General features: G+C 45.9%; 1 protein-coding gene across 2 annotated transcripts in view; it reads right to left on the bottom strand.

Annotated features, from left to right (window-relative positions):
* Window positions 1-5,992: 5,992 nt before the first annotated feature.
* The window catches only part of LOC135896091 (importin subunit alpha-7-like), a 46,066-nt gene continuing 35,951 nt past the window's right edge, over window positions 5,993-16,107 (bottom strand). The window contains exons 10-12 of one of the 2 annotated variants that reach the window (XR_010562587.2): window positions 15,855-15,946; window positions 11,423-11,535; window positions 6,170-6,307 (exon numbers count right to left, since the gene is read on the bottom strand). Coding sequence is in view for 1 of the 2 variants with exons in the window: in XM_065424427.2 (XP_065280499.1) it covers window positions 6,155-6,307; window positions 15,855-15,946 (245 nt within the window). In the remaining variant the exon portion in view is untranslated. Of the gene's footprint in view, window positions 6,308-11,422; window positions 11,536-15,854; window positions 15,947-16,107 lie in introns of both variants that reach the window. The other variant, XM_065424427.2, reaches the window with a different exon arrangement.

Genomic DNA, 16,107 nt, shown 5'->3' with positions numbered 1-16,107 from the left:
ATCTAGGGGAACGCCGCAATGGGCGGTAGTATCACCACTTCTCTTCAACATAGCAATGGGGGTGTCTCTCGGAAAAGCTCTCTGCCATTAGTGGAGTCAGTCACACGCTTCATGCAGATATAACCATCTGGTGCACCAAAGGAAGCGAAGGGGAAGTTGAAACAGGCCTCCAGACGGCACTAGATGAGGTCGAGTCATATTTGGAAAACACGAAACTGAGATGGTCATCTAGTAAATGCGAGGTACTATTTTATATGCCAATCAGAAAGTGCCCCAAGCCTAAGGGTTGGAAGACGTTCTCGGACGTTGATATCAATCTAGTTACACGTGATGGAAGCGTCATTTCCAGAGTCGACTCTATCCGTGTACTAGGTATGGTAATTGAATCCAACGCGTCCAACTACCTCACGTTGGCTAGAATCGCCAAGAAAACGGAAAATGTGAGTAGGCTCATCAACAGAGTGTCTAAGAGAAGGGGAGGCTTGAAGGAAGACAATCTGCTCAGGCTCTTCCACGCCTTCCTTCTGAGTGACATCATTTACGCAGCAGCTATGCACAATTGGCACACTTCTAAGAAAATGGAGTTGAACATCCTCATTCGGAAAAAAAGCATAAAAAGGATACTCGGCATCCCCATGACAGCCAGTACAGAACGCTTCTATCAATTGGGAGTACACAATTAATTGGATGAGATTATCGAGACGCGGGAATCGGCCCAGCTGGCTCGGTCGTCCTGCTCTTCGGCAGGGAGAATTCTGGCCACCCCGGGTCTTAACCCAGTAATTGCTGAAGAGAGAAGGCAACAAATCCCTGACGAGCAAAGAGAAACACTCTTAAACAAATGTATACCCCTCTGGCCGTATCTTGCCACACAGCAATAATCGTCATCTGTCTTGCTTGCGTTTCCTTTCTTTAACGCTGCGAGCCCGGTACTTCCAAGTCATGAACGGCATGCGCGTTATCAGCATGACAGAGCAATCTCGACAGGAAGGTAGCGAGCGCAGCGTTTTCCAGAAAGGAAATGCGAACAAGACAGATGGCGAATATTGTTCTGTGGCAAATATACACCCCAAAGGGTGTATATTCGTTTAAGAGTGAAGCATTTAAGTTGCGCCAATCCATCGCAATGTACACCCGCAGCACAATGTGTAAAGACGTAGGGCCAGGGCGATTGCCATCCTGAAGAAGATCAAGGACGAACCCCAATCGGTCTGCTTTGTGGATGCGGCTCAATATGGCCGCTCGTCCCACTTTGCCATAGTGAGAATATATCACAGAGACCATGCTATTTCGGCAGCCTCGGTGGCTGGGACCACTTATAAAGCTGAGCAGGTTGCTGCTGCTTTGGCTCTTTTGGACGACAGCAGAACGCAGGTATACCCAGACTCTAGATCAGCTGTCAGGGCGTTCGCCTCGGGCTCCATCGCGAGGGAGGCCCATAGTATTGTCAGGAACAGGCAAATCACTCCCAATACGATCACTTGGTTTCCGGCACACTTGGGCCTAAATCTGGACTCGCTCACCAATCTCAACGACACAGCCCACTCCCAGGCGCGCGTACTAACTCTCCGCGCGGGAGGTGGAGCCTTGTCACAGTCCAATGTCCAAGAGTTCCGGGACACTCTATTCACTTTTAATGAATTCTCAAAACATTTCTATCTGGAGAGAAGAATCTTTTCTCCACCACATAAGAAGCTCATCACAAGACCTCAAGCTATAACCCTTAGGATGCTTAAGACTAGCTCTTATCCTACTCTAGCCTTTATGCACTTTTTATACCTGGCCATTTTTAGCTCACGATGTCCTAGTTACGGGGGGGACATGCAATTTAGACCATATGCTCTGGCAGTGTCTCTCGTTACTAGATGATAAGGACATTACAGAACAGAAGTGGAACTCGGCCATCAATAGCTCGGAATACCATCGTCAGCTTTGGGCTGTCCAGAGAGCCTGCAATGCGGCTATCTTTGTATCCGTATCCGTATCCAGTTGGAGTAAACGCATGTGGGGTAAATTAAGATGAAGAGAAACTAAATTTCCCTTGAGGTCAAATTGGTGTAAAAAATTCTTGTTCTATGATTTCCGAGTCAAATTGAGGCTGGTGAGCGCTACAAAAACAATGAAAGTAAGCGCGAAAAATTCGGCAATTTCACCCCAGAGACGAAGCATTATAATCCATGGTAAGTAATTGCTCTGTGCTTAAGCTTCTCGGACGGTGTTTTAACCTAGTAGCTTTCGGAATAAAAAAATTATAGAGCGTAGATGCTGTCCTAAAGGTGAATTCCGGCCACAGAGCGATTAACATTAGCACGTGGTGACGAACATGAAGCGTTTTCTTCTCACTTCCAATGGCTTCCACAAGGCATATTTTCTGTGTGCCTGTCTGTGTCACTGGTCTTAGCATGTCTTAGGATGAAGCTTGAAGGTGTTGGCAACTTGTACGGGAATGTCACTATATTGGCGGACAACTTTATGTGGCTATGAAGGGAACGCTACGCAGGCAAAGCGTGCAAAAGTTAGAGCGCCACTGAAAAGAGTCGCACGTTTTAAACAGGCTCGTTTAGGCTGGGGAAGACAAAACATAAACACCCCATCATTAGCCACAGTTAAATAAAACAAAACAAACCACCTAATGTAAAAGTTTACTTATTTTGCGGGTTTTCCCTTCCCCATCTGGTAAAACACGAAACCGTCGTAAGTGGAAGCTGCGTCGATTCAGCGTCTGTCCTGAGCCACCAAAAGCAATGTCAAATGCTGCCGGACTTCTTGGTGCCGTAAATCATGCGCAGCAGCCACGCGCCCGTAGCTTTCCCTTCATTGCCAGAGAAAGTTGTCAGCGCGTATACTCACCCAATGGGTAATAATGACACCTGTACTTGTTTATCTTTTTTTCGGGTGACCGCTTTTCACCATCTAACAAATGTTATCGCTCAGTGCAGGAGGCGCCTGTAAGCACACCGGAAGTTTCTCGAATGTTATCGATGGCTTTATCCCAAGGTTAAAGAAAAACTACTGAAGTGGAGGGAGCGCCCGTCAAGTGAAGTCGCTGCGTCGCCATCTTGCTCGGGGCAAGAGCGCGCCAGTCCCCGCAGCTTACGTGTTTCGGACCGTCGTATCTTGCCGTGCGCGGTGCTGTGCGTATCCTAAAATGTGCTGGCGTGCTCTGGTGTTTTTAGCAAAGTCGACGTACAGGCTGTTGACATGTTAGGGTTATCCTTCTGATTTAGATGAGGTTGCAGATTAGCACTGCCTTACTCTAAAATAAAGGAACATTTTATATTTAAGGCTGAAAGAAAATGGCCACCACCAATGTCCCGAGACCCTCTATGCAATGTGGATTCTAAAGCACCGACAACACCCAATGATAATGAAGATAATAATGAATACCCACACTTGTTGCATGTACTGCTATTTCTCATGCTACGTTTTCAGTTTTTAATTGCTTTTTGTTCTGAGAGCCTTCATGATTGATCAACTAATACACTGCATTAAACAAGGCGAATAAACGCTAATTATTATGCGAAATTTTCTACTTTAGGGCAGCTGCATATTCATGCCGATGAAATAGAAAAATGCCCCAGTACTCGGATATCTGCAATCCAGAGACATCCAATATGGCTCGCCTTATCGCCTACTGTGTTGCACTAGAACTTGAAAATCCGTTAAGCAATTAAAAACAGCTGGAAAAGTCGGCGAACAGCGCTGCAAAGCTCTCGGCAGGCCGCGCCCCCCGCAAGATGGCTGCCGCCGGCTTCACCCGAGCCCATAGGCCGGTATAGGCGACTTCCACTCCAGCAGTTTTCTTGAACCCCCTTGGTCCATCTGCCGTCTGTTGTCACCGAACTTCGTGGAATCCGATTGCGTGTATGCGCGACCCAAATTGTGCAGTACTTTCTGGAAGACACGCGGGCACCAGCTATTACTCTGGAACCTTCGACGGCTCATGCATTAAAGTAGACGCGTTTAACCATGCTTGACCCGCTGATCAGATTTCGCCGATCGCCGACCGTGTTCGCCGCTATTGATGTGCATTGATTGTAGTCTGTTTTTGGAGGCACAGGTTAGCCTCCAAGCAAGTTTCGTTATTCACAGTTTTGCTGCTTTCTTCCCCGTGGCTACTACGTGACAATATTTTAGCCCGAATGAATCAGACATTATTTTACGATTAGCCTAAAATTATTATTAACAGGGCAAGAGCATTCGAACTGCGGCTGTTCTCCATTTAGTTCAGCACGCTTTCAAGGGGGAAGACGCGGTGGCTTCACCTCTACCGCGAGGGCTTCTACTCCAGTTTTTTCTTTTTTTTACAGCGAAGCTGTGTACCTCTACACGCTCAATGCATTTGTTGCGTCCGTGGGCAAAAATCTGGGCTGGTGCACTTCAACAGCACCAGAGCTTGCAAAGTGCATACAGTTAAGCCTCAATATAACGAACTTCAATATAGCAAAATTCTCGACTTCACGAAGTATTTTTTTCATAACCTCTCGTCCATAGAACACCATGTATTTAGAACCTTAATATAATGAAGTGTGTTTGTATGTGATTTCAATATAACTAATGTTCGCTTCTGCTGCAAAGGATTGCCGAAACAATAAATGGAAACTTCCGTGGACGCAGATGGTTAAATGATTGAATTACAAGCGGCTGCTTGCAAACGAGATTCTCAAATGCGCGCGGTGCGACAAGAGCGACCGCCAGTGTGGAGCCGCATCATGTTCCGTATAAGTCCAAGAGTGATAAGATCCTATCGCGCCCCGTGCACTTTATGCTTTAGGTGCGAGTGAAAGTGTGCGAGGGTGAGACAAGAAAGATGGTGGCTTCACAGGTTTGCTCGCCTTCCCGCGCGAGCAAAGAGAAAGAGTGGGCGGGGAACGAGCTCGCGGTAACGCGATGAAGCGCGCAAGATGGGGCGGGGGGGGGGGGGGGGGGGCTAAGTTGGCGCGAGTCGCAGCCCTGGCTGTGCCTGGCTGAGCGCATACGCAGCCGCGCACTCTGCTTTAGGGGTAGTCTGCCTCGTTTGCAAAGAGCGGGAATGCCGAGGCAGCGTGGCATCACGTAAGCTGTCCTCCAGCTCGTTTAGTATTGAAGGTTGCGTAATCTTGAGTTTCGATGACCCATTGGAGCAAGAGGCAGATGAAGTATTTGCTCCCCGCTGCCGGCGCTTTTCATGATAGCATCATCCAAGTGCGGGCGTTGCTATCAACCGCGTGGCTGACTTTGCTAAATTCGTACCGTCGATGTGAAGATATCGTCGTCGTGGCATGAAACCGAACCATTTGTCGCCGCACCATTTGTATATACTCCCAAATGCATCAAAATTAATTGTTTTCTCATTCAAACTTGCTTTCTTCGATTGCCCGATAATTCCGAAAATTCTGCGGCCCCTTTTCATGTAAGTGAAACCAATTGGTGTCTGTACTTATTTACGAAAGGTCAAATTTCAACACAACGAAATTTCCATATAATGAAGCAGGTTGCCTATTTTACCTAGTTCGTTATATCGAGGTTTAACTGTACTAGTGAAACAAAGCTGCACTCGACAGGGTTGACATGATGGAGGCAGAATTCTTTTGACGCCCATGAACAGCTGCTTTGTCCGTTGAACATCATCCTGTGATATGGTTAGTACTAAGGACCTGCAGCCATATGGGACAGAGACCTTCGCAGCACTCTGTTTCAGCACAGCTTTGCCAGTATATTTATGTACCACATGTGGGGCGCGAGTGACTGACATTATGTCCAAGCCAGTGTGACTGCAAGAAGCAACCAACCTTTTGCAGTACTTGAAAACATCCTATTACAACCATTTGGTGATCTTCTGTCTCCACAGGTGACTTCATCGAGTCACAGTACCATGCAAACAAGAAATAAGAATATACAAATATGCTGCTAACTGCCAATGCGCAGCAAGAACTAGCAACGATTGGATACCTTGTCGATAAATTCTGTAGTGTGGGACTGATCTCCACTAGCGTGAACAACTTCCCTAAACTTGAAATACATGTAGTATTTTATTGTACAAAAAGAGTGTGTTGATGTATGTACAAGAAAGGGAGCAAAGCAATAAAGTTGCAGGGGCACAGCTTGTGGACTGTGACATGCTCTGCCTGCACTCGATCATTATCACCAGTGGTAAAAGCATACTAGAAAAATACTAGGGATGGGTGAGTATTGCCTGAAGCTTCTGACACTCATGACTGTGTTCGGGAGTCATTTGCTGCAGCTGTGCAAGAATTGCTGCATTTCTTGCGAGACTGTGTCTAAAGGCTGGTAGTGTCGTGGAAATGCCTTGAAGCAGCAGGAGGACCTGTAACAATATGCAATGTGCAATAAGCATTGAGAACTTGTGCGCATTTACATACAGTAGAAATGAATGTGTCTCCCTTAACAGGCATTAGGTAAGAACAGGTCTCGTGAGATAGCTTGCTTTTGCGCTAGGTTAATATAGCCAAATTGCGATGTAGGATGTCACGAAGATGCAGTCTGGTGCCAGCGTTGCCATAGGTATAAGAGATTGCCAGTCACACAAAGCTGCATCGGTGTATGAGCTTGTGGGCATATTTGTGCTTGCATTTGAGATTTTCTGTGAAATAGCAGTGTTAAATGCACTGGATGAATAAAAAGAGGCAGTCAGCCAATGTAATCATATGCTCTTTCAGCCTAAGCTCCTGATGCACGCAACTTGCCTATAGAAAGGGCAGGATGGTGATTATGAGTGATTCATTGCTTTGAGCTCTCACTACCAGGAATATGGGCCTGGGTAAACTCCACAACTGTGTTCAAAGGTGATGGCAGAAAAAAATAGCACCTCGCTCACAGGTGAAAACATTATACGGTATAAGGAGTTAGCCAGAAGCATGGCCAAGGTGATTAATTTTATGCATGCAATAGCTTTACACATACGCCTTCTTACACACGTGTACACACAGAGGCACAAACAAAAATGACAAGTTGAAGAGCTTCCAAAAAAGCCATAGCATAAGGGTCATTCCATCTGAGCTCCAGCCAGGTGTTTTCGCAACTACTCCCAATTCTTGAAGAATAAGAGTAACAAATGTTTGTTTTAATGCAGAAATAGCTATCTCGATACATATCTGCAGAAAAAAACAATTTTTGAAGCAGCAATTTCTGCCTTGATACTGTGCTGTCACTGATACCCACTGTCGGTCCCACAAAGTTTGACTACTTCCCTCTTGTACGTAGGGTTGCCAACCATCCCAAATTTAGCAGAACAGCTCTAACTTTTGAATAAATGTCCCGAATCCTGACTTGTTGACTGCTGACTTGAGATGGCCAAATGTCCAGACTTTAGCTTTGTTTTCCTGCAGCATAACAATCAATTGACTACATTTCCTTTTTATATTGCTCGACAGCTAGCTCGGTTGCACATTGTTCTCCTTTGCCTTCTGTTCCGTTGTCATAAATAAAGGTGGCTTCATTTTATTGTGGTAGCAATTATACAGATGCTGCAGACGCATTTCTGCTGTTGCCGTCACCCTGATGTTCCGTATAAAGTCCAAGGGCGATAACTAGAGCACTGCACGGGCCCGGGCTGACCCGAAAGCCTAGGCCCGGCCCAGGGCCCAGCCGTCAGCAACTTCACAGCCGTGCTCAACTGTCCGGCCGTGCCCCGGCAGCAAGTGAGCATCATATGCACATTTCGTGACCAGACACAAGGGGAACTGACGATCACGGGTCAATCATGCGCGCCATATATGGAGGAAAGCAGGGAGGCAGCATGGGAGGGAGTGGGCAGCTTCAACTCCGCCAACAAATGCGTACTTTGCACGACTGCACGTGGTCGCATGCGCTGTATGTCGAAAGGAATCTGCAGACTGCTCATACTTTTGTGCGTACTGTGTTCTCGCCGCTCTTGCGTTGGAGCATTAATAGACTGCACCAGTCGCGTACCAACTGATGTGGTAGCAGTGCATTCGTGACCCCAGAGAACTTCCGATCAGCCACTCTCGACAGTCCAGTGAGTCAAGAAAAAAAAAGTATTTTGTCGCATTGTATACCGTAGGCACATATTCTTGATGTCTTCAGATATAAAAAATTTGTGCAGTGCGTCGAGTTCATGTAGGGGCTTTTTTTGCTGCACTTAACAATAGAACTCACTTGTCAAACACTTTAACTCTGCAGAAAAACTGGTGCGAGCTGGAGGGTCCAATAAATTTATAGGCTATTCTAACTTGTGTTGCTCTGGAGGGTTAAACTGGAAGTCTTCTAGGAACTCTGTAGGCATGAAAAGGGTCTATACCCAGTCAACCAAGTTGATGTGAAAGAAATTCGTTGAAGAGTGGCCCACAAGTATTCGTGGCATGGCTCCCTAAAGCATGTGGCAGCTGTATGGACAAATCTGTGTGGGGCGGATACAATTCCGCCGACTGGAAAATTGTAATGGTTTTCTTTTTTTATTGAAGAAGTTGGGACAAACAAAGACGTAAATAAATATAAGAAATGCATGAATTATAAGAATGTTAATCGCATTAAAATCTTCTACGCAAAAGCAGCCTTTTACCTAATTTGTAGTGTTGCCACATAAATTATCAGATGTTAGGTTCTTCTGGTTCACGAGTCTTTCTTGTGGTCCCCTAAGAAACCAGATCATGCCAAATTGAGGCTATCAATGCCTTTGAGCCACCTAAGTTGCTAAAAACACTCTACACCTTTCTGGGATTATGTTCTTACTTTTGACGTTTTGTACAGGGCTGGATTAAGGGGGGGTGGCTAAGGGGGCTGCAGCCCAGGGCCTTACCTAGGACAGTAGGAGAAGGGGGCCCATTTATTCTAACCTGCTTAGTGTATGGAACCATGGTCAACGGAACTTCGAGTGATATGTATGAAGCGAGAAAACCAGACCGAGCAGACGGGGCCCCCCGCCTAATGTAACAGCCTGCATTTAGCCTGATTATTTGGGGAGAGCTTGTCGAGCTGCAAAAACAGGAATCCCTCGCCACCCCGGCGGGGCCCTCTTTCTTACGAAGTGAGGTGCATTTGCTTTGAAGAGTTTTCGTGGTTTCCTGTCAGTCCATCTGTCCAGTGCTGTCTGGAGAGGAGGGGCAAGGGGGAAACAGCTAAAACATGTAATGTGGGATGAGGACCTAAATCTGCCTTGCCCCTCGTCACCACCACGCCACCCTCGAACTCTCAAATAGTTCCGCCGCTGTCCTACTCATAGAAAGGATGTGCTGCAGTACCAGACAGTGCCTCCAATTCGAATTTCCTTTACCGTGATGGTAATTTCGGCGGGGGAGGATGAGTCCGATAGCAGATGATGATGAGTCTGATGGCAGAGTCTAGGCAGGAAAGGAAAGATGATGTCATACATGCTTTTATTCGTGTGTCGTGGGGCATGGAATGTTCACTGTTCAGGCTAGGGTTGTGAAAGAGTGAAGCAGGAAGTTGGAGAGCTGGACACAAAGGCCTGTCTCTAGGGCCCATTCCTGCCTAGTGGCTGTGCACCCTCATGCACGTTCGACGGAAAAAGTAGCTCAGACTGGCTGCCAAACTTTCCAGAAAGAAGTAGAAAAAGATGACTCAGAGGTGACGGAGGGTGCGTAACTTCGCCCGCACTAGGGAGAAGGAGTGAGTTTGTACGGAGAAGGAGGGAATTTGTACAAGGAACTCTATGCATACGTGAACGCCTGCTTTGGCGCTAGTAACAGACAGACACGGCGCGCGTCTATAAAAGAAAGTTGATCGCGGGCTGCGATTCAGCCCCGAGCCGCCAGTTAAGCTTGCATAAGCGCGCCTGCTAAGGAGCTCCCGGGGGACGCATCACTCTCGGCCAGCCATGGACCATCCAGGCAGCGTGCGCCAGTCATCGGGGCAGCCACCGTTGGACACCTGCAGTCGCATCAGACTGACGAAGTGCCCGGTGAACAATTAGCATGCATTCATGTGAAAATGCTCGGTCGGAAGCATCAAAGTGGTGCGTCTAAATGAAAGGCGAAGTTAGAAAGAGAAAAACGTGAAAAGAAGCTATCAAAGATGACAAAGTACCTACTGAATGCAGCTTCCGAGGAGCAGTATGATCGCTTTACCGAGAGTCCGTGTCAAACTCCCAACAGTTCCTACTATGCTTCTGCGGAGGACTTGCCAACTCCATCACCAGGGTCTCCTGGCAAAAAGCAAGATTTGACTCATCTTGGTTGTCTAGATCCTGTGAAAATGGTGCCAACCTCGGTCGTCCATATTTCTGAGCAACCGACACTAACCGAGCCCTGTCCTGTTCCTGAGTCAGCAACGCCTATGCTACTCGGCCGGGTCCCTGCCACAGAGCTCCAGGTGTCCGGTCCGCCACGTCCAATTTCTGCTACTGCTGATCAACAGGTGCCAAACCTCCCCGATGAGCCTCCTTCTACTGACGAGCGCCACGAAGCAACACTCCAAGAACCGACTCACTTGCTTCCTGTTAGTTTGGCTTCAAATAATCATGTTTCCACCCACAAAGTGTGCCTCCAGAGGATGAATGAGACGGCTTCTCGTTGCAGCAACAGATAAGTACAGACACCCTCGCAGCAAGACGTATGTTGCGAGATTCTCCAAAGTGACCCTGCTTAGTGGCCGGACGTTATTACTGACAGCTTTCGGAGTGTATGCCATGAGGAAAGGCTATTGTATTTTCCAAATCGGGCAGAAAATTTTCCGTCTTCCGAAAAGCAATACAAAACTCAGAAACGCTATATGTCACCTCATCTTTTCGTGCAAAAGGCTGTAAATGTATGAGCGACACTGGTTAATGTACTCAGAGTCCAAAGGTTCCGTTTACTGTTTCATGTGCAAACTATTTTAGATTTCAAGCAACCCTAGTGCTTTTACCACGCATGGCTTTTCTGATTGGAAAAGAACAGTAGAAAAGGTTTGCGCACATGAAAATAGCGCCGAGCACCGGAACTACGTGGCAGCATGGCTCGCCCGCACTAACTCGAGCAGCACAATTGACAAGGAGCTGCTTAAAGGGACACTAAAGAGAAAAATTACTTTTTCTGCGTCCGTAAATTACCTCTCTAGGACACCAAAAACACAACTCTTGCTACGATAAGATGCTTGGTAAGCCAGAAAAAGTGGAAGAACGACAGACGGGTGGCGACGCCTCCTTGAAGTTCCCGCAGCTGGTCGCTGTGACGTCATGGATTCTGATGGCATCTTCTACGGCCTAATTAATTATATAGCGGCACAGATTGACTACATTGTGTCCTAAAGGAACCAAATATTAAACATGTCATGTTTCGGGAACCTTTACTCACCCAATGCGGCCCAAATGTGAAAACACACTTTGGAATCCCTGACGTCACACTGATGTACTGGCGTCTGGGTTTCGGCGCGAATTTCAAATGCGGATACTTCGACAGCTGCCTTGAGGCAGTCAAATTTTTCACTGTAATTCAGAGACTGTATGTGTTCTTTGCTGCCTCACCTAATTGATGGAAGTATTTTTTGGACAGCCGGGGCGGAACTGGCCAGCAGCTTGTATTGAAATGTCTCTCTGAGACCAGGTGGTCAAGACATGCTGAATCGTGTAAGGCCATTCTGAAAAATTTCAATGCAGTCTTGTGTTGCCTTGAAGCTATATCAAAGAACGAGGAAGAAAACAGTGAGACTAGGAACGAAGCGCACTCTCTCTTCAAGAAAATGACAAAGCTATAGACTGCATTCATGGCGATTTTCTGGACTGAAATCTAGGAGCGCTTTGACAAAACGAGCGTAGCACTTCAGAAACCAGGCCTAGACATTTCAACCTCTGTAGACCTGCTGAGCCCTTAGAAGGCTTTCTTAATTCTTTGCGCCCTCTCTTTGATACCTTCGAAGAGAGAGCATGCACGCTAAGTACCAATCAATGTTGTCAGGATGAGGGCAAATGCATCGTTTCGAGTAAGCACCCGGAGGGAAAAAGCGATAGTGCGCTACAAGGTAGAAAAAAGTTTATGGTAGAGACCTACAATGTTGTACTTGACAGTCTAGGCTCTGCTTTGCGAGTGCGAAAGGCTGCCTACACTGAACTCTGCGAAAGGTTCGGATTCTTAAAATTGCTGACAGAAGTTGGGAGCGAGGCCTGTGTGGCACAGCAGGCTGAGAAGTTGGTGAAAACCTACAAAAATGTTTTGGAACCAGCAGTCAGCGGCAAGCGCTCGGCACACGCTTATGCTTGTCTTTGGTGCAGCACTTACTGGGAGCATCTGTCCGAGTTGTGGGCGGCGCGGAATGTGCTTCAACCATCCTGGAGGCCCTCGCCTAGCTTCTGTTGTCAGGAGCTAATCACTGGCTGCAAGATGATGCACTAGTCAGGACGGCTGCGCCTGCGCATCTGCATCGTCCAGGAGGATAAAGTGTCGTCCTCGCAGCAGCCTCTTCGCAGTCAGTGGCAAGCGCTCGGCACACGCTTACGCTTGTTTTTTGGTACAGGTGAGGCGTCGTATTCACAGTTTTTGTTTTTTCACAATAGTCCATGCTTGCCGCCGACTGCTGCGTTTCTGATTTGTGTGGTGACAATGGAACCGAACTGTGGTTTATGTAGGAAAGTGCTGCCGGCTGAGGGCAAATTTCTAACCTGCGTAGAATGCCAACAGGGTTTTCACTTTGGAAAAAAATCTGCTGGCGTCGCTGAGAGTACCATGTTGGGCAAGAGAGCTGATAAGTGAGACAGTCGGCGATGCCGTGCTTGTCTAGCGGACAACCAGGCATCGACGGAAGATGAATTAGTGCCTGTTTTGGCATCAGTATCTGAATTAGCAGCAAAGATAGAAGCCTTACTTCCGCTGAAAGACGTCAGCAGCTCCCTTGTCCTAAAAGTAGATGAGCATCTCGCTCTGAGAACTACGGTGGATGCACTTCACAAATCGGTGCAGAACGTCGAATCTTCCATTGCTTTCCTGTCGGAAGGGTATGAAGAGGTGCGCGCCTCGGACGCAAAGCGCCAGGTCACCATTGAAAAATTGGAGACAGAAGTAGCAACACTGCGCTCTGTTGCCTCTAAACATTCAGAGGAAATTGGACACTGCAAAAGGAGGCGAATGAGGTAGAGCAGTACAGCAGGTTGCCGAATTTGGAAATTCACGGTTTACCGCAGAAACCTAGGGAAGTACTTTTTTCACTAATTGGTGACTTGGCACAAAAGCTGGAAGTGCCTTTTGATGATTCTGACGTGGAAGCCATCCATCGAATGCCAGCGAAGCGTGAAGGGGCACCTGTCGTGTTGGTTAGGTTTGTGAGTAGAATTTTAAAAGAGAAATGGATGAATTCACGTGCGAAATTACAGTCCCTAGTTGAAAGCAAAGATATCCCTCCCTTGTTTTCTGCGACAATCTAACGGGCTTTAACAAACAGTTGTATTGAGCTGCGCGGCAAAAGGGAAAAGAAATGGAGTACAAATTTGTGTGGTCAAGAAATGGAAAAATTTTTTTCAGGAGATCAGAAGGCGCACCTCTAATAAGTATCAATGGTTTTGCCGACCTTGATAGGCTTGTTTGGCAATGAACACTGTCTTTCACGAATGAAACGATTTAGCTGCCTTCTGCATCTTATCGCTTCAAGGGGACAGAGCTTTTTCGGCTGTACACATGAACATTCGTAGCATTCGTTGTCACTGGAACGAGTTTCTTGCTCTTTTCCATAACACTGACCACATATTAGATGTAATCGTCCTAACGGAAATCAACATCCATGCCGATTTGGTTCCCCTATTTCCGCTTAAGCAATATTCCAGCTATTCTTTCACACGACAGATAGGGAGAGGAGGTGGCATTATGGTGTTTGTGCATCAAAGGTTAAAAGTTTTATCGTTCGCCACAAAATTCATCTCTGCCGAGTGTGTTGCGCTAAAAATTTTAGTGCCTGATGCCGATATCAGCCTAGTTTCTATTTACAGGCCTTCCTCAGAAAATGCAAATTTATTTTTAACAGAATTAAATGATCTTCTTCATTCCTTATCACCAAATAGTCTACTTTGTCTGATTGGGGACATTAACATTGACACTCTATCACCATCAAGGCCAGTGGTTTGCGAGTACCTTAACATTATGTCAAAATGGGGAGTCAGTCCAACCATTAGTGTCTTCACGCGAGAGGAATACATTGGAAGCAAAATGGTGTCATCTTGCCTTGACCATGTGAATGTAAGAGCCCCATTGGCTAGCACCGTTTCAGCGGTAGTAAAGTGTAAATTGGCCGATCATTATATTGTAGGCTGTCATCTTGCGTTTCAAGTTCCCTTTAGATCCTGCCCTAACCTTCATTGCCTAAACATCCTTGATGTGGCTAAATTTGACAGTCTTGTGGCCAGTTATGACTGGACCGAATTTTTACGTAATGTCACGATGTCCACCGCTTATACGCATTTTGCTGATGCAATCTGTTCTTTAAAAATTACCGCCCAGAAAACAATCACCGTGAAAAAACACAACCCCAAACTTCCATGGCTAACGTGTCATATACTGACGGCTATTATTATGTTATGATGGTTATGTTATTGTGTTTACTGTTTTTAAAGTTATTGCTCTTGATCTTGTATTTGCTAATATTGTATTAACGTTCCATACTGCTGCATTGTGTGAACATTCCCTTTATTGTACTGATGCCTGTCTTTTACTTCCTAATTTTTTACGAATATGCTAACGTATTTCCCCCCTTACACAATGCCTTTTCGAAGGCCTGTACGGTTGGTTACCTGTGAAAAAACAAAAAAAAACACTAAACAATTAATTTGAAGGATACCTTTTTTTTAAATTCCTGGGTGCTTCAAACTGTCAAAACTACAGTAGAGCTGCCAACCTTGAAATTTCAAATACGCTAAAGTCAAAGTGAAAAATTACTAAAATTTGGTGAAAAGCACAAAAAATTATTGTATTGCTGAAGATGTCGAGTTTTCGCAGACTTTGTTCTGCAGAGGAGCTGGGAACAGGCACACTGCTCTACAGTCGCAACAAGTATTATCTTCACCACAAACACAAATTTTCATGAAGTTTATTTTTAATTATGCATGTATAACAGCAGCCAAATTTTGGTTACCATTATCACCAGTTCTATCATTAGGTGTGAGTAATTGAGAGGAATTGCAAAATCGGTTGGCATTTGTACTTGCATTCTACTGAAATTAGTTTAGTCCTAAACTAGACCCTCCTAAAACAATCCCGAAATTATGGATTTCAGTACGATTGTGAACAACCAATAAAAGTTTGACATTTTACAGTGAAATCGTGGAAGTTGGTAGGTATGCTAAAGCACATACCACATGGGTGAAGTTAGAAAATACGGATGTAGAGTGAAGTTGCGAAGCGTGCTAAATTGCCTGCTGCGAAGAATGCAAGGTGTAAAAGGCTTCCTTAAGGCTGCAATAATAGACAGATTTAGCATAGTGTTTCAACTGTTTATGTAGACACACACAAAACGGCTATGATCTCGCTATGCACATGTCCTCAGTGAGACTTTTAGAAGAGCGCTCCACATGGCAAACAGATAGCAAATTCCAAATACTCTGGCACATTCTGGTCTTTTCTAAACCTGTCATCATCAGAACAGACAGCTTATTTCATAATGATGACAAAATGTCCTCAATGTTTATGATACTCAAACAGAGATGAGACTATGCGAAAGCCGATTTTACTATTCTTGTTTTGCTGTCACTATAAAGCAAGTAACATAGCCAAATTGGGATCGAGGTAGGCAGCCTCGGCAGTGCCATTTTGATATGCTGGCCATTCAAAGACCATAATGCAAAATCCAAAAGTTAGCACACATACGTAACCTGCAAGTTTTTCACTGTGTTCGGCATATGCGCATTTCGAACCTGGTATATATACTAAAACTGTCTAATAAAGCAAGCTGCAATAACCATGAGTAGCCTGCAAACTCACCTCATTTATGCATGCAGCTCCTGGTGTCAGCAAGGGAATGATGCCACTAGCGGCAGCAGTGACATCGGTGAGGTCATACCGAGCCAAGACACCTGGAAAGAGCACAGACACAGAAAAATTTGTTTGTGGACAACAAATAGGCACACAGAACCAGTTTAAATTGGTCAAGTAACCTTTGGTCAAGTAATCCTGGCCACGGTGGCTGCATTTCAATGGGGGTGAAATGCAAGAACACCCATGTGCTATTGGTCTT

The sequence above is a fragment of the Dermacentor albipictus genome, chromosome 2, assembly GCF_038994185.2.
Source record: "Dermacentor albipictus isolate Rhodes 1998 colony chromosome 2, USDA_Dalb.pri_finalv2, whole genome shotgun sequence".
NCBI lineage: Eukaryota > Metazoa > Arthropoda > Arachnida > Ixodida > Ixodidae > Dermacentor > Dermacentor albipictus.
Note: the sequence above shows the minus strand (reverse complement) of the source record. Positions and strands in the feature narration are given on the sequence as shown.